At 37.4% G+C, this 25,896-nt stretch overlaps 1 protein-coding gene and 1 long non-coding RNA gene across 3 annotated transcripts in view; one reads left to right on the top strand and one right to left on the bottom strand.

Moving 5' to 3' along the window:
- Nucleotides 1–252: 252 nt before the first annotated feature.
- On the top strand, nt 253–1,320 carry LOC128792519 (uncharacterized). The gene is made up of 3 exons (XR_008432432.1): nt 253–379; nt 495–563; nt 751–1,320. It is a non-coding gene; the product is annotated as an uncharacterized LOC128792519 (long non-coding RNA).
- Nucleotides 1,321–4,659: 3,339 nt separating this feature from the next.
- CAMSAP2 (calmodulin regulated spectrin associated protein family member 2) overlaps nt 4,660–25,896 on the bottom strand; it is an 81,606-nt gene continuing 60,369 nt past the window's right edge. For both annotated transcript variants that reach the window (XM_053950519.1, XM_053950518.1), the window contains 11 exons: nt 24,280–24,373; nt 23,108–23,201; nt 19,446–19,516; nt 18,866–18,935; nt 15,885–18,081; nt 14,687–14,823; nt 13,988–14,208; nt 12,876–12,948; nt 10,844–10,959; nt 9,435–9,553; nt 4,660–7,925 (listed from right to left, as the gene is read on the bottom strand). In XM_053950519.1, the coding sequence (XP_053806494.1) occupies nt 7,620–7,925; nt 9,435–9,553; nt 10,844–10,959; nt 12,876–12,948; nt 13,988–14,208; nt 14,687–14,823; nt 15,885–18,081; nt 18,866–18,935; nt 19,446–19,516; nt 23,108–23,201; nt 24,280–24,373 (3,498 nt within the window). In that variant the 3' untranslated portion in view covers nt 4,660–7,619. The remainder of the gene's footprint in view (nt 7,926–9,434; nt 9,554–10,843; nt 10,960–12,875; nt 12,949–13,987; nt 14,209–14,686; nt 14,824–15,884; nt 18,082–18,865; nt 18,936–19,445; nt 19,517–23,107; nt 23,202–24,279; nt 24,374–25,896) is intronic.

Raw genomic sequence — 25,896 nt, forward strand, 5'->3', positions numbered from 1 at the left:
GAGGTGGTGGCACTGACAGGCTGATGCATAATTTTTTTTTTTTTTTTTTTTTTTTTTTTTTTTTGTTTAATTAGGTATGTGTACCATGCATCAGAGATCCATAGAAGGTTGTCAGGGATTTGACTGAAGGTGAACAGGATTCTCTGTCACATTTACAAAATATCAGTGAGGTCTTACTAACTTTTGCTGAGGATCTGCTGAAGGGCAGAGGGGAACCGTGTTATTTTTTGTCTCTTCTTTCTGAACAGGAATACAAACAAATGTCCCAAAGGCTGTCCAGAGAGGAGTGTGCCTGGCTGCACAGCAGTGACTCTGCCAGGCATGTACAGTTCCTTTTGTTCAGGTCCCAGCTTCACTTCCCGGGAATATGGATTTGCTGGTAAAACATTGAATGCTTCTATTTACTTCCAAACTGCTTGGTGCTTAGCTGCCTTTGGGGGTGCTGCTAAAAAGAAAATGTACTTATAGAAATGAAACTGTTTTCCAATACACAGATACAGTAGAGATGATAAATCAGAGGGAGTGTGGAAAAACAAGATGACTTCAATTGTCTAATCTGAATGGTATGTATAATTTCACTGAGCATATATACAAAAAGTCCATTTAAAACTTTGTTTAGCCTACAAAATTCTAAAACTTTGTTTAGCCTACAAAATTCTAGGTAAACATGTAAGCTTTTAAATTTAATCTTGATTTTACAGTGGTTTTACAGTAGTTTACTAATCTTATGTGCAGTTGCTTTGTTTTCAGTGGAGGTCCTGAGACCGAATCTCTGGTTGGCAAGAAAGATAAAGCTGCTTCCCACTTATGGACTTGAAAGAAAAATTATGAATTGAAAATTCTTCTGTTTCCTGCTCAGAATATTGGACCTTTAACAGGTAAACAGCAAATTCTTATACTCTGGAAAGAGATTTCAAGAACTCTCAGGAAGAAATATGGAAGAATGGGTAGCAGTAGTGGGTGGCCCTGCTTTGGGGGGCAATCATGCTATTATTAAGTTTTGGTGAAGATACATATAGTAGCATTCTATGGGAAGAGAGCCGATGGAAGATCTTGTTCTCTGGTTGTTTGCAAGTCTTTACTTAAGCATAGAAACGTGTTTGGGATGGTCTCAGCTTGCTTTGAACTCCCTACTCATTACAGCAGAGAAGGTAACTCCCACGAACAGCAAAGCTTTTTGGGTGTGGGTTTTAGAGAGCTTGAAAATCAGGATTAGTGGAGCAGGAGATCTGCATTGCCTAGTGACAAAACAGGGCGCTGCAGTCTGTGCTTGGAGCACTTCAGGAAAGAAAATAGTAGTTGTGTGACTGCTTTACAAATGTTACAGGTGAGAAATGAGATGCTGGAGAGCAGCACTGTGGAAAGGGACATGGGGGTCCTGGTCAATGGCAAGTTGGACACGGGTCAGCAGTGCCCTGGCAGCCAGGAGGGACATCCCTGTCCTGGGGACATCAGGGACAGCACAGCCAGCCGGGCAAGGGAGGGGATTGTCCCGCTCTGCTCTGCACTGGGACAGCCTCACCTCGAGTGCTGGGGGCAGCTTTGGGCACTGTAACATAAAACAGACATGGAGCTGTTAGAGAGCGTCCAAAGGAGGCCACGAGGATGGTGAAGGGCCCTGAGGGGAGGCCATGAGGAGTGGCTCAGGACACTTGGTCTGTTCAGTGAGGGGAGACCTCACTGCAGTTACAGCTTCCCTGCGAGGGGAAGAGGAGGGGCAGGCGCTTCTCTGGGGTGACAGTGGCAGGACCCGAGGGAATGGCCTGAAGCTGTGTCAGGGGAGGCTCAGGTTTGAAATCAGGAACGGGTTGTTCACCCAGAGGGTGGCTGGGCACTGGAACAGGCTCCTCAGGACAGTGGTCACAGCACCAGCCTGACAGAGCTCAGCAAGTGTTGGGACAATGCCCTCAGGCACAGGGTGTGATTCTTGGGGATGGTCCTGTGCAGGGTCAGGAGATGGACTCAAAGATCCTTGTGAGTCCCCTCCAGTTCAGCTGACTCTGTGATTCTGTGTGTTGGCCTTAAACATGGGCCAATCTCAACTTTCTGTACTTGTAACAGAGCCATTTAACTCCTTACATTTTATATTTACACGTCCTTGTAAAAATTTAGAAAAAAGTTCTGTTCAAAACTATTCTGAAACACTTTTTACTAATTTCAAGAAGGGATTTTCAGAACCTTGAGGTGACAATTCAGCAGAATTCTTGCATAATCTATAGAATTCTCTATGTCAGCACCATAGTTCCAGTTTCAGGTAGCTTAAACAAGAAAATACTGAGCCAAAGTATAATCTGGCTTCAAGTAATTTAAATAATTGCAGGCTTGTGGGGTCTTGCCAGGTCTTGTACTGCAGACATTTAGATCAGTGATGATGAAGAAATAATAAGACAGAGCTGCTGTGATGGAAAGCTCCATATTAGCTTTTAGTCTTTCTGCAAAGCTCCATTAACTGTGACATAAAAGTACATATAGATATTACTTAGTACGTCTCTGTGAAGTTCACATACCATTAACTGCAAACTTAAACACATGTGAAAAAAAATCTTTTAGTATCTTGCTTAAACAAATTTATCAGTGGATAATGAAATGCTTATTTACCCCTAAGCATTGTATACATCAAGTTGTTTGTAGTGTTGAATAGGAGTCTGAAGAAAGTTTTAAATAACTTTTTTTCAGTGAATGCTTACCTTATTTGTGCTGTTTTCTGCCCTTTCTTGAATCCTGATGGTTATTAGCTCTTCTGATCAGTGGCAGTTCTGTCTAACATCCATCAGTGTTATCCTTGAATTCAGAAATTTGATAAAAAAACTCCATCTCCCAAAGACTTTGTACTGAAATGTGCATGTTGTAAATTATTTCCTTGCCTCTTACAGCAGTGGTTTTGAGTGTAAGAGCTGCTTTTCTTTCATGCTAGAAGGAAATAAGCTGGAGTAACTTCCGTACTATGTTTGACTCATTGCTGTAGTTGTCCAAATAAAACATGTATTCTTTATTCTGTATGTAAGCAAGTAAGTCTGAAGGTACATGTGCATTTGTATGTATGCATATACAAACACACATCAAATATATTTTTACCTAAATGGAACAGATTGCTTTTAAAAATAAATTTCTTATACATGTACAAAGATGTACATGTTAAATATATATATTTTCCTCTGCCACCTACACCTGGAATAAGAGAGTTTATAGGGGATGTTTTTCCTTTTGTTATTTTTCATTTATTTAACCAGAAAATGTAAAGGGCTGTGACTGTCAAGATACATCTTTATAGCCACAATTCTTCAAGCTGCTTATTCAGCTCATTAAGTTAGTAGCAAGGCAGCAAAGCAATGCTGATTTGCTATTTGAAGAGATCTAAATAGTTAAAGTTTAGCCCTGTGTCTTTTTTAATAAATTGTTGGAAAAAAGACATCTGACATCAATCTGATCAGTACAGCTGGATTTGAGAAACAAAGCTATTTTTTGCATCATATTTGTATGGCAATCGATCCAAAACCTTCTGTTCCAAGCATAACTCTCTACACTGGATCCCACAACAGCACAAATTTTGAATCAGAAATTCTGTACAAATTCAGGCACACAGCACAGTCATATTATGTCAAATTAACCAGGGCATGCACTGAAGTTTCTCAGGGATGGTGTTATTTGCCAGAAGATAGAAAAAAATAAAGTCTGTTCTAAAGCAGATCTGTACAAAGGCTGTTTTTAGATGAAAATTTTGAGCTAGGCTCACCACTAAAAAGTAGCTTTACTGGGTGCAACTGTGTGTTTGTGTTCCAATATAATTCCTTGCTTGTGTCAGGCTGTTTGTGATGCCGTACAGGGAACTGACTGAGCTGCCTGAAAAAGAACCAGTTTTCAGGGGGAAGAGGGAAAGCTATTAATTTTCTTCCACAGTAGCTTTCAATTCAGCATTAAAAGCACTACTGTCAGATTGCTGGTATTCTTGAAGTTACCCTTCAAACAGCTCTGCAATTCTTTATCTGTGTAAGTTAGCCCAGCAACTCAGGCTGCCTGTTGACAGTGCAGGCATGTCATGGCCACTTTCAGCAAGTCCTTGCTCTTACTCTGCAACCCAGCAGGACAACACAGAGCTCCAAAAAAGGCATGATTTGGACTGGAAAAATTACTGATTTACAAATCTGGAAGAGGCCTCTCATTTTTTGGATAGTGTTCTGTTCAAGATAGCATCATTAGCAAGTACAAACTGTTTCACTAGAAGTCACACACATGCTTTTTACAGTACCTTGACAAAGATAAGGTGACAATGGTTGTCACCTCGGCAGCCTTTCAGTCTGAAGCAAACCTTTTAACCTGACCAGAAGTGGCTTTGGAAAAATGGAAGCTAACCAGAGCCCCAAAGTTTATAAATGACTTAAAATTGTGAAATTCACTTCTGAAGAGAACAGAAATGTTGTCCTCACAAATGAAATATGAAGCCTATTCAATTATTCAGTAGCCTTCCTCTGATAACATCAGAAATCTAGATTATCTATGGAAGTATGACCAAAGATGGTAAACAAAAGAAGAAATTGTAATGATGCATATTTCCTACAATTTCCACATTGCTGAAATCTGAGAAGAAACAAGATTTAAACTTTAATGTGAACATTTAACAATTTTAGTTTATATTTAGAGGTAAACAAGAAAACAAAAAAATGTTATTTTGGTGCCATGCTTTTATTTAAATGAAAGGAAAAAACTACACTGTACCACATAAGTAGCAATGACAATATTTTACAGCACAGCATTTGAAAAAATATGGAAGCTATGCTCCATAGAAGTGGACAAGTAAGCACACAATACACTGTACATTTTTCAACAGTGCCCAATAAATCATAATTAAATAGCTGAATTTGGCTTTAAACAGCCAAATAATAAAAACTAACAGTCATACTAACATTAAAAAAAAAATAAAATTCAGTAGCTATTATGACTGTTAGAAGATGAAATTTTGCTCCAAAAACTAAGACGAGAGTTTGGCAATTCAGTCGTAGCAACAATAATAATACCCCTGATGAAAGCACCAGTGTGTTCTGGAAAGGTCAGTGATAAATACTGGCCTTTATGGAAAGCTTTCTTTTTTTTTTTTCTTTTTCTTGTTTTTTTTTTAAACATGATCCCAACCAAAGATCCACTGTAATTAGAAAATTTGCAGGCTTAAAAAGGAAAAGCATCTCTAGCTTTACTTTTCCTGTATTAAGTAAAACCTTATACTGCGAGCAATGAAATTTTCAACTGCATTATTCACATTCTACTTTTAGACATTGCACAAATCTTTAACCTGTTGACAAATGCAAATTTCGTAATACATTCAGATATATTTAAAATTACTCAAAGAATTCCTGTCATGTATTTAAGCTCACTTTGATTAGGTTGATGTGTGTGTCTTTATGGTGTTGCAAATCTTCAGTTAAATCATAGAACAGATTTTAGAAATAAAAAGCCTCCCATGATAAAACTTCTTTTGAAGTTATTCACCATATGTGTGTCAGTTAATTCCAACCTCCTGGTTTCTTGAATCACTGTATATTATACACAGTTTCATATTGTTATTCAAGGTGTTCCTACAATGGTAGCTGTAGGAAGTGTCTAACAGGCAGAATGTGCAAACCCTCTTCCCCACTTTTTAATATTATTTATATCCTATATACACAATATGTATACACTTGAATTATAAGAGTTACATATCCTGGTGATATACATGCAAACAGTAGGAATCAGCTAACCACAAATAGTTTTGAGCCACATACATATTAAACATGTATTTTAAAGTGTTTTTTTTTCTTTTTTTTTACAGATTTAACAAATATACATAAATATAAGAACATAAATTACAGTAAACTGACAGCATTTTTGAGAAAATGTATATAATCCAGATGCACTGATACCTAAGGCCTTATAATAATTTAAAAAAGTACTGTTCTAAACTGCTTAGTGACATCTCATTCCTGTGCATCTTTTCTCTAAGTAAATGAGCACATTGTAGTAGTGAGGCAGTTTCTCTCAAAGCAGTTTAATGAGAGAAATATGAACATCATTTTAGTCTCCCATGAAACTGAATGGACTACATACTTATAGCACAATACTGTCTTATGTGAATGGAGTTGTCACAACACTGAAACAGAACAGAATCACAAATCATTCAAGTCTTTTCCTGAGAATGAGATTTCCCTCCCCCCCAACAAATTCTTGGGTGTACGATGTTATCAAAATAGCCACAGATTTAGGGGAGGCTTCAAGTGTGTTTTCTTTTTTTTTTCAGAACAGTGCTATGTTAAAAGCAAATTATAAGAGAAACAAACGCTGAATGGGGATAGTGATTTAGAAAATAATCAAACACTGTTTTGAAATAAAATGCAGCCCTTTATAAATAATACTGAAATATGCTTAGAGTTTGGTTTTGGTCATGTTACAGATTTACTGAAATGTCAGTTAGGCTTTTTTGCCATATGTACTTAAAAATTGCTGTGTCACAAGACATCACCTGTTAGTGTCAAGAAAACAATTTACAAAGACACACTGACAATTCTTATCAGATGCCTGTTCTCTAGAAAACTGATTCAAGTCTGAGTTGGCAGATCTGAAGGCAGGAAGTGGCCTGGATCTTAAAATCAATGGGAATTAAATACACAACTTCTCAAAGATCTGTGACTTAGTGAATTCTGTGATTCTTCTGAATATTTAGTGCTCTGTTAGGCAACATCAGGGATCTAGTTCTGAATGTTTCGTGAGTTCCTATTCCTTCCCTGAAGAAGCAGGACCTGACCGTGTGCTCTCTCTCCAGCCGGAACAGTGCAAAGCAATGACTGCACACTTGCTTAAACCCTTTCAGAGACCTACCAAATCTTTTTACTTTGAGTTTTACTGATGTTATGAACATGCACATGGTCAGTTATTACATCTCAGATGGCAACTTACTGAAACAGAAATAATTGCATCACCTTTACCCTGAGTTGTTAAATAATTCATTTGAAGAAAACTTCAAGCAGTTCAAAGGTTTTTCCTTTACTGTTTAGTTTATAAGCAAATCAGTACTATTGAATTGAAAAAGAATTATAAATACACAGGGGAATGAATCTTGATTTTGTTACAGCACACAGTAAGGATCTTGGAGAACAGACCCATACAGCTGTTATTCAATGACATACAATTTATCATTTAGTCTTTTCTGTAAGTCAGTATGCAAAGTTCGATGGTATTGAGAATATTAAGAAGTTTTTCTTTAGTGAAAGAAAAATATTTCAAGACAAGCACAAATACAAACATATAAGGCAACAGATGTAAAAAATGTAGTTTGAGTCACTAAAGAGGAACATTCAGTGCTTCAGTGTATCTAATCAAAATACAGAGCAAATATACTCTATATGTTGCATTAGCACATACAAGTCTCCACACAAGTCAAACATTTCCGTAATCACTCATAATTATTCACCTAAGAGTTATCTTCTGCACTCCTAAACACTGTGTTTACATTCCAGTTGGACATGATAATAGAACTCTGTGTCCAGTTTTAAGTTCTAAGAGTCTTGTTGGCAACTAGAAATCTATTTCCTATAGGCAGTAAAGATGAAGTGCAAGTTTATCATAATTGTCTCAAGCAAATTTTTTCCCATCTACTATGCCTTGGTGGGTAAGAGTTTCTTAGGAGTTACTGGTCTCTTGGTTTGCCACAAATGGCTGTGAATGGTAATTGCATCAACACTGGCAGACAAAGTTTTGGCAGGTATGTGGCTAAATTGCTTCCTGTCAGAGTTGTATTTATACAGTCCCTCTATCATTTTCTTTGTGATAGATTTGGGACCTATTCCTGTTAATTTATTGATTTCTTCAGTATCAGGGCAGTACGTATACAGAGATCTGAACTGGCAGCCTGAATCCCGGAACAAGATTAAGAAATTATTGGCATCAGATTTTTCCATTTCCTTTAAAAGAAAGAAAGAAAGAAAACATTTAGAATATGAATTTTGCATTGTAATTAGAAAACATTTCAATTCATTAGATTTCATTTTGAATCAGTTTTCTACCAGAGATGAAACTTATGTCTAACTCTGTCCACTAAAAGACCTTATTTTCAATCATTAGAATTTGCTAAGCTTCACCTATATGAATTTTGATAGGGTAGATACCCATGTCAACCAAAACCTAATTTATTTAGACAGCTTCAGCTATACTTGTTTAGCTGTACCTCAAGAACAGACATCCCAAAAGTCTTTTTGTAGAACAAATAAAAATTCTCTTCATCATCCATTTCATCAAGCTGCTCTAATACTTGCAAGTTTGGGAACAGGAAACTTGACACGTGTCTCAATATATCTGAAAGATCCTCTGGTGCTAGAATGGAATTTCAGTCATCCCTAAATCCACTCAAGCTTGGTCAAACCGTGAAGTCAGTTGAAATGTATTGAACAAATCAGCTAATTCAGTTCTTAATTAGCTGAAATCTTCAGATTCCTATTCCACCTGACAGACCTTCTATGGGACATGTGCCCTGAACACATACAGCCTCTATCAAGTGATGTATGCTTGCTTCATCCTTGAGTTAAGCATGACATTTTTGCAGCTGTTTTTTTCTGGGATTTCTGAGGATCATATTGCTCCCAGTTACTTAAAGTGCAAGAGTGTGTGCTGATTCCTGACTTGGTATTTCCAAAAAGTGTCAGGAAAGACAGAGAAAGCATCATCCAGACATGGCTGCAGCAGGATTACGAAGAGAAGAAAGGACAAGAAATACTGCTGTGAAGTTTATTCCAGAAATGAAATTCAGTCTGGATTCCAAATATCTGTGAGGTTTGATATCAGTTAATCTGTTGTATTTGTCATACTTGGTAAATGGAACAATTCTGTTACTCTCAAGGCTCAGACTCTGTGTTACTTCTTTTGCCTGGAAACACAGTGTCCATGAGTTTTTACAATATCTGTGCATTTTCAGAAAGGTTTATAGCAATGTAAGAGAGAAGACTGGAAGGCACCTTCCTATAGTAGACAGTCCTGAATTTGCCTTACTGCTTGGAAATTGGAGAAGAGCCTAGAAGGGATGCATTTCTTTCTGTTCATGAGGGTGCTGTGCTTTACTTCTCAAGTTCCCAACCTGAGGATCTCCACGTGTAAGGGAAAACAACTTTGTGAGCTAATTATGAAAGCCTAGATATTGAAGTTCCCCCATAAAACAAGCAATAACTATTAATTAAATGTGAATTAATTCAGCTCCCTGTGCTGCATGTACAAAGTAACAGCTCTTGTTCCTACAGCACTGGAGAACCCTTCTGCCTACACAGGAAGCAAGTCACAGAAGTTACTCAGTCCCTTCACTGATTGCTGCCACAATATCTAAGGTTACCTTTCAGTGTCTGCATTTATGCTTTAGAGTCTCCATAACGCTTGACTTTGGTTTGACGTAGGTGTTTGTGCTTTTAGGGGAAAAATATTCTTACCTCCAGGATCTTTTTCTTTTGACCTTCATTTACTTTTCCAGCCAGGCAGCAATGTGCCAGTGCATTCTGAATTATATACTTATTGGATTTAGCACTGGGTTCTTTGAAGAGCTTTGGTCCTATGCAAAAGGAATAACAAATAAGCTACATTAACAATAAGCCAACAAAGAGTTACTTTGCTGTGAAGCACTTCTGGTGTGGAACTTTTGCATAGAAATGCAAATCCAGGAATAATACAGAATAAGGTCAGAGACCACAAATTTCACAAACAAGTAAAGTGTCATTCAAATGTCACTGAATTTACTTACAAATGTGTCTTTCATTATTAAATCATTATTATTGGCAGCCTCGGTAAATATTTTTTCTCTCAGAGGACCTTTTCTATGAAAAACAGAACATTTTTTTTTCCTAACCAAAATTTCAGTTGTCCAGGAGAAAATAAAGTCTTTCTTTTTCTTTTTCTACACCTGTGATTGTACCCTTGTGGGTACAAGGTATAACAATGAGGCATATGCAGTGCTTAGAGTGACTGTTGCCTGTCCTCTTTGGAATTGCAGAAATGTTTTATCCAAAATCAGGGATGAAAGATCTGGTCTTACACTTGGACAGGCTATTTTGTCTGCAAAATGATTCATCTGGTTGAAGGAGAAATCTCCTGTTTTAATTTCTGAAATGTCTGTGTACGTGGGTCAAGTCCATTTAAAAAAACCCAACACGAGTACCAATTAGGAAAACAATGTGCAAGCATCAATTAAATTTGAGATTAAACCTGTTTATCTAAGCTTTGGGGAAAAAAACCCTAGAAAATACCTAACCTTATGCTACTCTTCTCACAAACAAAGTGATATTAGGTTGGCAAAAGTGGAGCTTTTATAAGCCTGATGATGCAAGGTCTTGGCAGTATCACGTGTGGTATAGTTAGAGAAAAGGGAGGAAAATACCATTATTATTTGATTCATAATATAATACAGAATGAGTAGTCTGATCATAAAGTTCTTAATAAACCACAAAACATCTGTTAGGAAACAAATAGTGCAGAATATTTATATTTGCATTGCTAAGACGACTTTTTTGCTGCTGCAATTTGGTTTTTGAATTTTGTAATTCTCTTCTAAATTGAGTTGAAATAGCAACATTTTGTACCTTGCTAGAGACATTACTGAAGTACAGAATGATGTGTGAGCCTGTGTGCTGTTCTGAGCCTGACTGCAGTTTATTGCAGTTGTCACAAATGCTATTGAGTCAGTACTTTTATTTTGGATTAAAAATGTTAACCTTGTATTATTAGCCTCTACTTTGAAGGGTAAAACTCAATCAAGTTTTAAGAAGCCAAATCAAGGTGACTGAAAACTTTTCATGCATAGAACCACTAAAGGGCAGGTACTTTACTGACCATGGTTGCCACTGACCTGTGTATTCTGTAGCAGAGGCGACTGAAGAAGTTGTAGATGCATTTTCCCAATCTTTTTCTCCGTTACGACTCCCACAGCGACTTGGGGATAAAAATCCTTCCACAGATTCAGACCTAAACATTAGTTTTAAAATCTATTAAAAAATTCACAATGTTCAGCTGGGAAGCCTTCTGATATGAAAAGAAGGCAAGGCAGAACACAATGATTTGAACTATAAACTATAAACCTAAATGCACAATATTTAGTGTGTTTTGATGATGCAAGAAGGTGGTCTTTAGGTGAGGTATATGTTAATTTTTGGGCTACATCTGAGGGACAGAAACCTAATGGATGTTCTTGGTTGTGAAATAGAATTACTAAGTGGAAATTTGTGTTACTTTTAACATGTACTGGCAAACCAAGGTTATCTCATGTAGTGAACAAACCAGTTCTTGATAGAATAATGAGGTAAAAATTTAGTTCATTTATACTTATGACTGCAACAACTGACAGTGAGAACTGCTGTATTTAAGACAGCAAAACAATTTCCCTTCTAGTTTTTGTTTTCACAGACAATAACTTCTGGTGCTGTAATTCTTCAGGCTGCACTCAAACGTGGATAATTTTGCATTTAAAAGTCTAAACAAGATTGTCAAGTTTTCTTAAATTATTACAAGATATTTAAAATTTTTTGATTGTGGCACTGCAAAAGCCAGTCAAATTTGCAGCTTGGAGTAAAAGTTTTCTATGTGAGAAAAAGGCACAGAATAAGGAAAAAAAGTGGTATCATATAAAAATTTGTATGTATGCTCATTTTCTGTAAAATTAGCAACAGATGAAAATTCAGTTTATAGTATATCAAACACCTTTTGTGATTAGCATCTGCATGAAGAAGGTGACAGATGTATCACTGAGATTCTCAGTGGGATCACCAAAAACAATGGTGATGCGAGGACAAGGTGACAATATGGGTTTGGAAAGATACTGAAAATTCTTTCAACTCTGTTGCTTTTATAATGTGTTAAAAGTCTCAATCCCCTAAAGAAATCCAAAGCCTGAGGAAGATGTACTGCTAATTGAAAGCATAGTACAGCACTGTACAACTTCAGCTCTGTACACAGAGGTTATCTCCTGCAAAGCCTGCATAGATGAGCAACATCAAGCCTTTTGTAATAGCTAATATAGGTGGAGGAAATTCCCCTCTCAATTAAAATTGATAATTTTTAAAAGATGACAAGAGATATTAGGCTAATTGAATCATTTATGAAAGTTTCTTATGTGGAAAGTCAGTTCTTGAGACATCAAGGTAATTGAGAAGTTAACTGAAGCCAGCTGCAGGTTTGTCAGAGCTGATGAATAATGTGTAGTGGCCAGGAAGACACAACATGCAATATCAGAAACTGTAATAATCCTTATCAACCCGCTTCTCCTAGTTTGCTTTTCTTCGCTTTTCTTTTTTTATACAAAGAAAATATTATTTGTCTGAATATTATCAAGTAGTTCACAGAAATTATGATTTTCCTCTGAATGATAATATGGGGTTTGTATTAAAAAATATATTTTTTTTTCTGTTATTTTCAGGTAGTTTTTAATGCAAAATAAATTCTGGTGTTTGGAAAAGGCTGAAGTCCTTGTGAGCATTCAATAATTCCCTGTACAACTGCTAAACAAAAAAACAAAACAAAAAATAAACTTCTATATTAAAAAAAGAAAAGCAGCTATGTCATTGCATGTAGCATACAGGTTTAGTAAAAATATCCATAGGTTGAGACTTAGATACAAGCAGGTGAATTAAAGAGGCTGTGTGAACAGCATTTTGTTTTGACCTCATTTATACCTGCCCAACTGGTTTACTTGGTAAAATTTGCAAAACAAATGACCATGGCTTGGTTCCCGAATGTCTGACAGTGGAAACTATCCATGTCTCAAATGAGGAAAACATACCTGTTCTCAGAGTACTCAATATATACACCACCTCTAAAAAATTCATGCTAGTTTTACATAGCTGATTACGGAATTTTATTACATGAAATGGTTATTTTAGCTTTACCTTGGTGTTCTCTTGCCTGACTGCACACTCTCATTGTCCCCTGTATTCAGCGATGCCAATGAAAGACTAGATACTGAAAAAACACGATAAAGCTGTGAACCTGGATAAAAACAAAGTTAAAGCTTATAAACCTATGCAAGTAGGAGAGTCTGTTCATCAGACCAACACCAGCATCTGAAAGTCAGTAAGAGCTTTTCTACATGATATACCTGCATGCATATGTTCTGCACTTCCTGTAAACACTTGCTGTCACCCAGCCTTTGGCAGCCACTGGGGACGGGCTCAGGCTAAGCACTAAGGGGAAGCACGAACATGGGAATATTTGCACTATGCAAATCAAAGAATGCAATTAAAGTTAATAAGTCCTCTTGAAAGAGAGCTTAAGAGACTTAATTTAAAGCTTGGAATGGATTCTTGGAAGGTGTTAAGGAAATACTTTAAATTATACTGGAAGATGGAGGGAAGCAGCCAGAGAAAATGTAGCACAGCAACAAGGGTAGAGGAGGCTGTAACAAAAAGGATCACCGAGCAATCTGGTTATTTTTTCTAATTGTAAATTGGCAATACTTCTTCCAGCCATTACTGCAAGTTCTGTTGTATGTAAAAGAATGGTAAGTTGCTCCACGTGGTTAGTGTTGCTATGTTCTTAACTATACATGCAGCTGATGAGCAAAATAGAAAAAAAAATGAAATAAAAGTAACTTTCAAATTTTAATTTTGTCCATATTGTGTGAGTTAAAGTAGTCTTACCTTATAGTCACCATTTTATTTATTGATCCCTTATGTCCCAACTTTTATTCATTCTTAGCTCTACAGGTGTAAGAAAAGATTAGTAAAGAAAACATGGGTGTGCATGAAACTTGCAACACATATTTGTCCCTCCACTGGGGTTTCAGAGCTAACATTTTTGTTTATTGATATATGCATGCATGCATAGCATAAGTAAGTGGCATTCATCCTTCCATTTCTATGCCAAAATTTGCTTTCCAGTTTGGACACGTGCAGTTTCAATGTAGCACAAGACTCTCATAAACGCACGTGCTTGTTAGGACCAAAACCCAAGCTGGTGTTTTAGCATGAACAGACTCTTTTTCCATGTAAACATTTGTTACCTGGTGGACCTTTGATCGGTGTCTTAGGTGACTCAATATGATCTCTGTGAATAGATTTTGGACGTGGCTTTTTCTGTTTGATTGAGAGGGAACGTGGCTTTATGACAGTATCCATGTCTTCCATAAGCTTTAGCTGTTTCCTTCTCATGTATTCCTGCTTAATAAATTCTCGCCGTGCTCGTTCATCCTCCTTCTTCTGACGTTCTTCTTCTGTTTTACGTCTAAAAAATGACCAAAAAAACTCAGCAATAGAAACTTTCCGAATAAGGGATTCAGCTAGCACGGTGAGGACAACACATGCATCAGATTTTTGGAACTTCAATGTTCTCAAGCACCAGTAAGAGACAATCGCTTTTAAATTTTTTTACAATTTTCAGAGAGTTTAAACTTTTTGGGATATTGCTACTAAGAAAACCAAACTCAGGTTTATGAGCTTCATTGCTGTAACTGAGTGAACACTGTGCACTTGTGCAGAAGGAGCCTTGAGGGATACAGGCTCCACAGCTCCCAGCCCGAGAGAGCTGCAGACTGATGCCACCTGCTGTCCTGCCAGCTGGGCTCCTCTGCACGTCTGGCTCTAGCAGTAAATAACTTGGGTATTAACATGCAACTTTTTGACATGCAGGTTACACTTTTAACTAAAGCAGACATTTCTATGTTCACCATTACTGATCATTTGGATTAAACGTGTAATTTTACCTTGTCTCTTCCTTCTTATGTTCTAGTTCTGCTTCCAGTTGCTGCTTTCGAAGCAAAGTCTCTCTTTCCCTTCTCAAACGCTTCTCCAACAATGCTGCTCTTTTCATTGCCATATCATTTTCTGCCTTTTGATCATCCTAGAAACCGTTTTTGAAGGAAAAGTACCAAAAACATTAAGATCTATAAATTCAGCAACTGATTTTGCCAAGTGATTAGACACTTAATTCTGTACACTGGGTATCCTAACATACTCTTGCAGTATTTGGAATAAGTTTATTTTTGAAGATTTTTCTTAAGACTCTTACAAACTTCATAATGAAATTTTTCCTTCCTGAGTCAAACAAAATTCAACACTGATATGAGAAAACTTGCTAAGTGAGGTATTTAGTTTTGAGTCAGATACCACATAGCATAAACTTCTTCTTTCAGCTTTGGAAGAGTCTACAGGTATGAACATGAAGGTAATTATCACAAACCCCAATAATTATGCACCATATAAAAGTAACTTCTGAGCAAGCCAGGTGTTTTTTTAGAACTGAGGAATGCTTCCAGACAAGCTAGGTCAATCTAGATAGACGATACAAAATTTTGGGGTATTCTAAGATGGAAATAAGTCTAGACCACTGTCTTACAATATGCATTATAGTTAAAAGTCTGGCTAAATACAGCTCTGTAATAAAGTCTCCAAGGAGTGCTCCCAAATACAAACTTCAAAAGGGAGTCTCAGCAGACCTATACTTTCTTATCCAGCTGAGAAAGGGAAAAAGGCTCTCCAAAGTGCAATTCAAAAATGTGAATAATTTTTAAAAATGCAGGTTGTTATGTACTTCAAAAACTTTTAGTTAAATTTAGGAGTGAGGTGAGGAAGTGAGGGTGAGATGTGAGCACGTTTAATCAAGATCACCAAAACATATGTTAAAAAAAAATCTCTACATTCAGCACAGATCTTCCTCAGCAAGACCTCCAAGCATTCTTCCGTAACTATGAATGGAAAGGGATACTCTGACATGCTCAGAACTGAAGTATGGTAGAATCTCACCACTCTTATGATGCCAAATTAATCAAGTCGAAAAGATAAGCCTGCACATTTAGAGTTGCAGTACTATCTGTTGACTTCAATCATCAACAGCATCCACGTTTCAATTAAAGATTTAAACAAAGCTTAACAGCTGACATACACATCCACTAGGTCTCTTACCTTAAAAAAGAATCCGCAACACACTTTCTGGTCATCTTCAAACTGTTCTCTATCACTTTCACCTTCATATTTCTCGACAGATACCTCACTTTTTTCTGGTGGCTTCAAATCTGATAGGGAAACTTCAATTAAGTTAGCAGTTTTGGGAGCTGGAGGTGGTAAAATCGGTTGGTTTAGCTGATCTTCATTTGGGGTGAGGCAGACCGTTTCTGTGATAGGCTGAGATAATACTTCAGAAACATTAGATTCAATAGGCTTAATCTCCTTTTCCTCCAACTTCTGCTCACCCTGTTTTGGCAATTTTGGTCCTTCTTCTTTTGCTACCTCTTCTGTAGACTTGACTTCTTTCAAAAGATTTCCCTTTAACTGAGGTTCACTTACATGTTCACCATCATCTCCAAAGCAAACAAATGATCTAGTCTGAATGGGAACCTGACTAGGAGAAAACCTCCTCAAACGGGGAAGACTGTCCACAGACCGTGGGGCAGTCAAGGTACGGTTTAGAGGAGTTATTTTCAGTTCATTTGGCCTAGGAGTCCTTTGCATTTTAATGTGAAAAGAGGCATTCTTCCTGTTGGAAGATTGTGGAGATTGATGTGTAGAGCGAGGAGATTCCTGTGAGAAAGGTGCAACAGGAGCTGGAGTTCCCCCTTGCCTTGAAGAAGACTTAAAGTCCCGAATCTGCTTCTGAGGAGAAGGTTGAGGAGGAGAAATAACCCAAGCCTGTTGCTCTCTCATCTGCATCAGCATCTCCTGCTGAAGGGATAGACGTTGCATTTCTTGTTGTAGAAAGTGTAGGGAAGAGTTTAGTTTTTCAATAGATTTTGTATATTCTAAGAGATCTCCATCATTAAGATTTTCTTCTGAGGGGCTTGCTAAATTCCATTGCTTTTCAGCATCCCCCGTAGTAGCAGGAGATTTTAACCATGTGCTATGAGAATTTTCTGCGTTTTCTTTTATTAATTCTGAAGTCTTACTAGTTTGGTCATCTGATTTTTGAGTTTCTTTTTCTTTCAACCGATTGCTGTCAGTGAATACCTTCTCATCTTCAGCTCCTGCTGCTTCCTCTCGGAGAGGTGACACCCCATCACCTTTCTTTTTCACAACATTGAGAAATGCTGTTCTTCCCATTTTCTGCCGCTGCTTTGTGAATGCAGCTTCAACTTTCTTCTTCTGTGCTTCAATGGCTCGCCTCTTTTCCTCTAGCTTCATCCTCAGCTGTACCATTTCAGAAGCCAGTAATTGTGTAGTGTCTCTTCCTTGAGGAACAGATGCCTCCTCAGGAATGTGAGCCCAAGCAACCATATGAGGGATGTTCAGCTCAGAACCTTCTGGTGTGGTTTTCTGGGAACTGCTTCCACTGCTTTTACTATCTGTGTGATTCAACTTCCTGAATTTCTGCTCAGCAAAGCTGGTCATTTTAACCCCTGAGCTCGAAGAAGCACTGCTGCCTGCCTGTGATTTAGTACTTACTGAGCTGGGACAGGGACTTAATTGATCTCTGTGATTGCTAGCCCGCATGTCGTAATCCTGGAGAAATTTAGATGGTTCCTCCATGTCAGAGTCCATGCTTACAGTATAATCTCTCAAAGAAGAATCCTCATCCATTGTCTCTGGGATATCTTCTGACGGGACATGTATTCCAGTATCTACTTCTGTGTTGTCAGTCACAGGACTCAGAGCACCTTTAGTGTCTGTGATTATATCTGGGGTAGTCTGATTTGGTTTAATGTTTGAATTCAAGATGCTCATTTCCCGATTGTGAAGAAAGAACCCATTTGTAATTTGGTCTGTTTGGAGAAGTCTGGGAGATTTTTCAGTGTCATGAATTATCTGCAAAGCCTCTTCAATGCTCGGCGTCTCAATCTGATTGCCAAAATCATCCAGAACTGCCCTGTTTTGCAGAGCTCCATTTGGAAACCTGTAGTGTCTGCTCTCATTGGCGTTTCTTTGATTTGCATTAAGAGACTGATTGGCCTTGGTCATGTCCTTTTCCTCTTCAATGTCTTGATTCTCCTCTTCTCCATTTACTGGTTTGAAGGACAGGTTTTTTCTAGAATGCTTCGGCATGCGGTTGATGTTTCCTGTAAGGCCTTCATTGCTCACAGATCTAGGAATCCCTCTGTTTGGAGTAGATGCTGGAATGCTTTTCTCTTTGTCAAAAGGAATGTCAAACGAAACTCCATGCAATGATGATCTAATAGAGATCAGAATAAAGAAAGTAACTGAGAAACTCAGGGTTATTAATAAAAATAAGGAAATATTTGTATTTGATTTTAAAACTATTTTAATCTGGTAGTATTACAGGCACTGTTAGGTGTACTATATTTTGCCTAGCTTCAAATATAATAAACATGCATATATTTTTAGATAGATAAATAGATGGATAAATAGATATAAGTATAATAAATTTATAAAAAGCACAATAGAATAGAATGTAACCAATGCTTTTTACTACTTTGGAATAAATTCATTTTAGGAGTATAGGAATTGCCACCATAGATCAGAAGGAAGGTGTGAAAAGACAAAGTTTACACACCACTATAACTCTTAACATTTTAACTTTGGTTTATACCCTACAGATTAAGAGTTTATGACTGGTCTAACTGAAAACTAAAATATTCAGCCTAATTGTTCTTAGCATCCCCAAAATAATACAAGCTTAAATGCTACTGAGATCATTAGCCATGTTATTGTTACCATGTTTAGTTCACTGTGATGAGTAAATACGAGCACATTTAACAACAATTCATTAAGTATACATCTTTTAGTGTAAAGAATAAATTATTTATTTCTCAAGATGGTTTCCTATTGACCAGTTTTTAATCCACAATATGGTTTTATCTTTCTTTTTCTACTTTTCCAAGCAGCTTACAAGAATTCTCATTACAGGACTCTGAAAATCCAAACTACAATGGAGGATTTACTACTACTCATAACCAAACCCCAGTATTTTGTAACCAGCTTGTAAGATTACTTACCTTTTCTCTTTGGGCCATGTCCCTACTTGCCCATCTACATAAGACATAGATGTGGATCTTCTGATGACTCCTAAGTGAAACAAAAATAGGACCCAATGTAACTACTGTGAAAAATGATTTTAACATCACCTTCTGTTGCTTTAACAAATTGATCTGCTTCACTACTCAGAACACTGCAATGGCAAAAAAGTGTTTATATATTGCAAATACAACTAGACCAACTAAAGCCAATTTCATCCTGAATATATATTTTACCCCTCATCCCTCAAAGAGCTTACTAATGTGTAAAATATTATACAAATCCTACTAAAATAGACCACAAATACTTGTTGTAAGCCATCTCCCACATAATCAAAACAGAAGTCAAATTTAAAAAACACACAGTGCATTTGGTACAAACACAATCTTCCCACTTGTATACTTTATAAATTACAGAAGTCAATTATGTAAATGAATTAATTTTTCATGTAAAGGTCTATTTCTGCATAAATGATGTTTGAATGAAAACAAGCAGGATAGCAATTTACTCAGAGGACGACACCTGTCTCACTGCCTCTCCCAGCCCTTTGTGAATTGTTACCTGGAACAGATGAATAAGGCTGCTGGGGTGTACGCAGTTGGTGAGGGGGTGTGTAAGCTGGACTTTCCAATCTATAAAGCAAGAGACATTAACTTAGAATTAATACATCAAAAGCCACAACACAAAGGCCAACCAGTCACGCTGTCATTGGCCAAGACAAAAACAGATTTTTTTTTTTTTTTTTTTGTGATGGGAAAGAAAGCGAGGTGTAGTTCTCTTCTGGAAATATTAATTTATCAACTAAAAAGAGAACACTGGGACTAATGCAGGTGGACCAAAAAGTCAAAAAGGTATTTTTCATACATGAACAGCTACAGACCTGCAGCATACATTTTGTTGATGTACTTGTCTCCTGATTTATTTCATGTAAATGTCTCTATTAGAAGGTTCCATTTTTAGGCTTGATTTCAGTAAAAAGTCTAAACAAACATGAGCAAAATGAGGCACCTCCTACTGGCCTCAAAACTGAGTGATTGCAGCCAATATCACATACTTTCCATGTGTTTCTATTTTCAGTTGCTTAGTTTGAAACTTCTACTTTGTGTCTGGACTGCCACATGCACTAGAAGTGGATAAAGAAGATTTTGTGATAGACATGACTTTAAAAAAAATATTCACTACTAAAGGAGTAATTATAGAGATTTCCTCTGTTTCTACTTACACAGATACTTTCTTTGGTTTACAGAGAAGGTCTGTAATTGAGTAGCTGTGTTAATCCAGGATGGGATTAACATAATTCAATGTTTTGATCAAGGTGCTTTTTCATGATCAGAACAAAGACACATACATAAAGACACATGGATTTGTATGTACAACACTTATAGAGAAACCAGACTTCAAACACAAGCTGGATTAAAACCTTTAATGTTTTGAATTTTGTCCACTGAATTGAAGAGCACACTCCCAAACTCTTATTTTTCAGAATATTTGTCTAGTGTTATTATATCATATATACTGTATAGTGTAGTAATGTGTCTAAATAATATTTGCAAGAAGGATATTCACATCAATTTAAGAAAAATAGAATCTACAAGAGCATCTTTCACAACTATATATTAAATTATTCAATATAGGTTCCCATAAATTCCTGATTTTTTTGTGTCAATAACACTACATGCTAGCTACATGACATACCTGTTTTAAATGGTATTCAAGATTTCCGTGAAAATTTTAAAATCCTAATGTCTGTAAGTTACCTTAAAAGAAAAGCATACTTTCCAAATTTAACCGTGCAGCCTATGAAAATTTGCTACCATGAAGAAAATCTATACACTTAATTTTCCTTGGGGAAAAGATGGATTCTGGCACCAAGCCTGGGTTCCATGGCAACCCCAGACATGTAACTGCTCACTGCCACAGTCCCACTCCCTCCTCTGTGCTGGCTCTGCCTCTCCAGCCGATCCTCTGAGTCATTCCAACAAGCTAAGGCGACAGAAGAACATTCACTTTTCCCAACTGGGGTCGTTTTTTCTGTCTTTGTGTGCTGAAATGGCAACTCAAACACTCAAGGGGGCAGGAATGCACAGTTGGGACAGGGAGGAAGGCCAGGACTACAATGTCCTGCAGTCAGGTCTGTTCTGCCAGCCTGTGCAATGCATTCCAACCATCTGAAATTACTTTTTGGGCCCCTCCTTTCCTGCAGAGATGTGTCATCAGGTTGGATGAAATACCCTGGTTTATGAGGAGAGATACAGCAAATGGCCTTGGGAACCCCTGCTTCAAAGGATATGTTCAAAACTACTGCTTCTTGTTCTCCTGGCTTATATGCTCAGTTTACATGAAAATAAAATCATTGTCTACAAGGGGAACACACTTTGGATACATTCAGGGAAAGGATTTGAAATCCCAGCATTTAATGGTAGAAAGAAATATTACACTGTTATTAAAGTCAGCATAGATTCCAAAACACCAAAAACATACTTAGGAACTTTAAACCTAAAACCCAACCAAAGCCTCACCCCTCCCTCCAAAAACCCCATCCAAAAACAACACAAAAGGTTAAACAGGCTTATGTGGGTTGGAAATCAACCATTTGCTAAATATCCAGTTAAAATGCTAATTTTATCCTTCTCCTCTGTGCCAGTTTAGATACACTCAGTAAACCAAAATAAAACCCCCAAAAATAGAAATGTATTGTAATGCTGTCTCTCATTTGCTAGGTCCAGATCAGATCACTGGAAGGCTTTCTTTACCTTGACAAAAGGAAGATTAAAAAGAAGGCCTAATGTACAACTGATATCCCTTATCATAGAAAGAATAGGTTGGAAAAGACCTTTAAGGTCATGAAGTCCAGCTGTTAACCCTGCCAAGGCCACCACTAAACCATGTCTGTGAGTGCCACATGTACACATCTTAAATACTTCCAGGGATGGAGGCTCCATCACTCTCCAGGCAGCCTGTTGCAATGCTTGACAGCTGGTTTTGGTGACAAAATTTTTGCTAATATCCAATCTAAACCTTTCCTAGAGCAAATAGAGGCTGTTTCCTCTTCTCCTATCACTTTCTCCTTGGGAGAGGAGAGCAGTCTCCTTCCACCTGTCTACAGCCTTCTTTCAGCTAGTTGTGGAGAGTGATTAGGTCTCCCTTGAGAAATTAACGTATGATCAGCTACAGAACATTAGGGAAACAGGATGTTTCTATATTGCTTCCTAATCTGTACCAGTAATAATAAAAAAAATGTTTCACATGGTCTTGGTTTTGTCTGGAATAGAGTGAATTTTCGTCCTGGTAGCTGGTGCAGTGCAGTGTTTTGGATTCAGTGTGAGTGCACTGTTGATAACACTCTGGTGTTTCAGTGGTTGCTCACTGGTGCTTTCTCTAAGTCAAGGGCTTCTCGGTGCCTCGTGCCAGCGAGGAGGTGCAGGAGGGGCTGTGAGGGAGGTGGCCAGGACAGCTGAGCTGAGCTGGCCACAGGGACACTGCAAACCATGGCTGCTGTGCTCAGCATGAACTGGGGGAGTTGGCTGGGAGGGCTGATAGCTGCTGGAGGGAGCAATTGTACTGTGCAGCACTTGTTCTTCTGGGGTGTATTCCCCTCTCTCCTTTTCATTACAATTATTATTATCATCATAATATTTTATTTTGCTTCAAATTATTAAACTGTTCTTATCTTGTGAGGTTTACACTTTGTTTCTGATTCTCCTCCCCATCAGGAGGCAGTTGGGGTGGGGAAATTAATCACAGCGTAAGTATTTACCTATTTGAATTTCATGGTACTATACTAACATAACCAAATCAAACTATACCCATCGCTCAGGGTTTTCCTTGCTGTTATCTCAGTTTACTTTCATTATAACCTTTGGAAAATTTGCTGTGAATTCCAAAAAGCAGCTTCTTCAGAGCAGACCTGGTCAGCAGCTCCACTTGAAATTGAAGAGGACAAGGCCATGTGACACTTCCGTGCTGAATGCTGAGGGTTGTTTTGGACACTGGTAAGAGAACAGCACTGTCCAATGTACAAATGTGAACAAGCAGCCTGCCATGCAGCAGGGAGGGAGGGCTGAACTATGGGATATTGCACAAAAATCCACAGATTTTATCTGGTAACTCAATCACTGAGCTTTGCAAAAAGGCAAAAAAAAAAAAAAAATTAAAAAATCTGTTTGATTTTGAACAGAGAGGAGGAGATTGAGGAGATTGTACTAGTGATTCTCTGACATTACCTGGCTACAAAGTCAGAACCAGATGGACCATCCACATAATTTCTTCTGTTAGCATTCAAGCTGCGAGCAGAAGCTGCATCTTTTGCAGGTTCAGCTGCCAGGAAGAACAAAGTTCAAGTTATTATAGTTTAGTATTCAGCTAAATTACATAGTTAAAAAGCTGTCCAAAATAACCTGAAATAATGATTTTCAAAGATTTAAAGAATTTTCATTGATTCCATTATTTAGTTTAACACTGTCACTTCCTTTCATCTTTACATCCTACAAAGCTCTCATACTAGCACTAATTAAAGAAATGGAGACTGACAAAATAGACCGGAAAAAGCAAGGGAAGAACTAATACAGAAAAATAAATTGAAAAAGAGCTACAAAATTAAAAGGAAACAAACAGTTTTAGCAACTTTGTTCTGGAAGAAGTGTTTCTGATAAAAGTTCTCCCCAAACCCTTGGACTGACTAGAAAAAAGGTTTTTTTGTCACACCCTAAACCAGTTAGCACTATTTAAAGATTTATGTCAGATTTTTAAGTGCTATAAAGCATACAAATGAAGAAAAGTTGTAACTGCCACCCAATGAATTTCTCTTCCTTGTGCATGAAAAGCCAATCACAGCACTGCTGTGTGAACACTTCAATTACCTGAAATGTTAGTTACCTGAAAGTAGTCATTAGCAGATCTCAAGATCTATCTGAAAGGTGGACTTTTCAATTTGAGAATTGCTGATGGAAGATGGTGCCTTTGCACTGGGTACAAAATGCAATTTTACAATTAGCTCTCTATTCACTTTGCCCAGAGTTATGATTCTCTCTCTTGGTATCTTCTCAGCAAGACAAGCTCTTCAGGCTAAATTCTGTTCTTGGTTTCTTATTATATTTGTAATTCTCACATGGGCATAAATGGATTCAAGGCTTGTTTAGGTCAGGAAAATTTGCAAGTGATTATACCACAACAATTTAAATGAATTTTTGGTAATAGACAACAAAATCTAATTATGATTTATGAGATGAGATGAAGATTTACAATGAAGAAAGAGTACTCCTTTCTTTCTTTAAGGGGGGTTGTACACTGCCAAATCCTGTTAACTAAAATATTCACTGCATCTGTGAACACAATGGCAATCTGTACACACACATATCAAAACATGCATATTAAGGCCAATCCATAACATAATTACCTTGGGGATGTACAACAACACGGGGTTGTACAAATGATGGCTTCACCACTTCAAACCACCAGAACAATTCTGCCATGAACACCATGTAATTGCTCTACATGAAATAAAAAAGAGATGGAGAAAAATTGATGTTAGAACACAAGCCTGCAAATAAACAGATTAAGCAGCATTTGGGACATGCCTCTGTGTTTCAGCCAGTTTACAATCTCCACTTATTTTACAATCTCCACTGTTTTAGAAATAGAGAACAGAACAACTGATCTGTAGCACCAATACATAACTTGACCAGATTGCAACCAATTGGGTTGAAAAGTTTCATACCAAACATATGCTCAAGCCTGATGTCTTGCAGGGAGGGCAGAGAGGAGCAGAATGGGTGGAAAAAAATGACTGCCAAGGATCAGCCTTTTCCATTAAAAAATAGCAGTGAAAAGCCCATTGCAAGGGTAGGCAATGCTTTTTTCAGAGATTTTTACCATAAAAAAGTATGGTAGCCCTTTGTTTTAGAAGTTGGAATCTGATTTTGGCTTTTGTGTTAAGTATGTGCTTTTGTCACACTTGTGAAGTTCTACCCAAATTTACAAGCCTTTAATGCAAAACAAAAAAACAGCAGAAGAGTTTCTTGACTGTAGGTTAGAACAAGGTTTTAGCTCCAAAGCTTTATGCACTGCTGATATGTATGTCCCTACTGTATGTTCCCATTATGAAAAGACACAGTGTGAGAGCCACCAGATTAAACACGGGGGGAAAACAGATGAAAAGGGAAAAACAACTGGTGACAAACTGCATCAACAACAACAACAATCAACAGAGGAAAGCCAGGCAGGAACAATTGTTTCTGCTGCAAGAACATATGAGGAGTGCAAAAAGCCCAGAAGGTTGTTGGCTGTGGAGGCTAAGGAGTTCAGAGGCCAAAGCTTCTATATTTTCACTGCCACTTCATATCTAAAAATATCAACTGAAGGAGATCAGCAAATATCCAGGTTTGAGCTGGCTCAAGCAGGTGCACAGACCTTTGTCACCCGTCTTACAAAGTCTGAAGATGTAAACAATGCTTATACATTAAACTGGGAAACCATAATTAAACAACTTTTTAAAAGAGTTTCTTTCAAAATTTTGAAACAAAAATGTCATTCTAAGTCAAGAACAAACCACAGGCATTAAAGATAAGAAAGTAATTTTAAAATAAAATATTTACTAAAAACCTTTTGATAATAAATGAGATAATCTCAATTCTGCATCAGTATATTTGAAAATATAATTTGAGTATCTGTTTGACACTTTTGCTTCAGATTTATTTTTCCTGAAGATTTCTAACATAGATAAGCCTATACTTCAGCAAAGGGATACTCAGACCAAAAGCTACTCCTACACTGTACTAAATAGTGAAGGGATCAGGCAGATGTTGCATAGTTATTACACAGAAGTTATAAATAGAATAGGAAAAACCCCATTGCTGTTTATTCAGCTTGACAGAACTGAATGAGGAAAAGTCCATAGCACAATCTTTTCCATTCAAGTAAATGTCAAGCATAGCATTTCAGTATCCCACACTCATTTCAGTAGGAAGCTTAGACCAAGAAAAACTCAGATGTACTTCTCAGACAAACATGATTT

Source organism: Vidua chalybeata, chromosome 9 (assembly GCF_026979565.1).
Source record: "Vidua chalybeata isolate OUT-0048 chromosome 9, bVidCha1 merged haplotype, whole genome shotgun sequence".
Taxonomy (NCBI): Eukaryota; Metazoa; Chordata; class Aves; order Passeriformes; family Viduidae; genus Vidua; species Vidua chalybeata.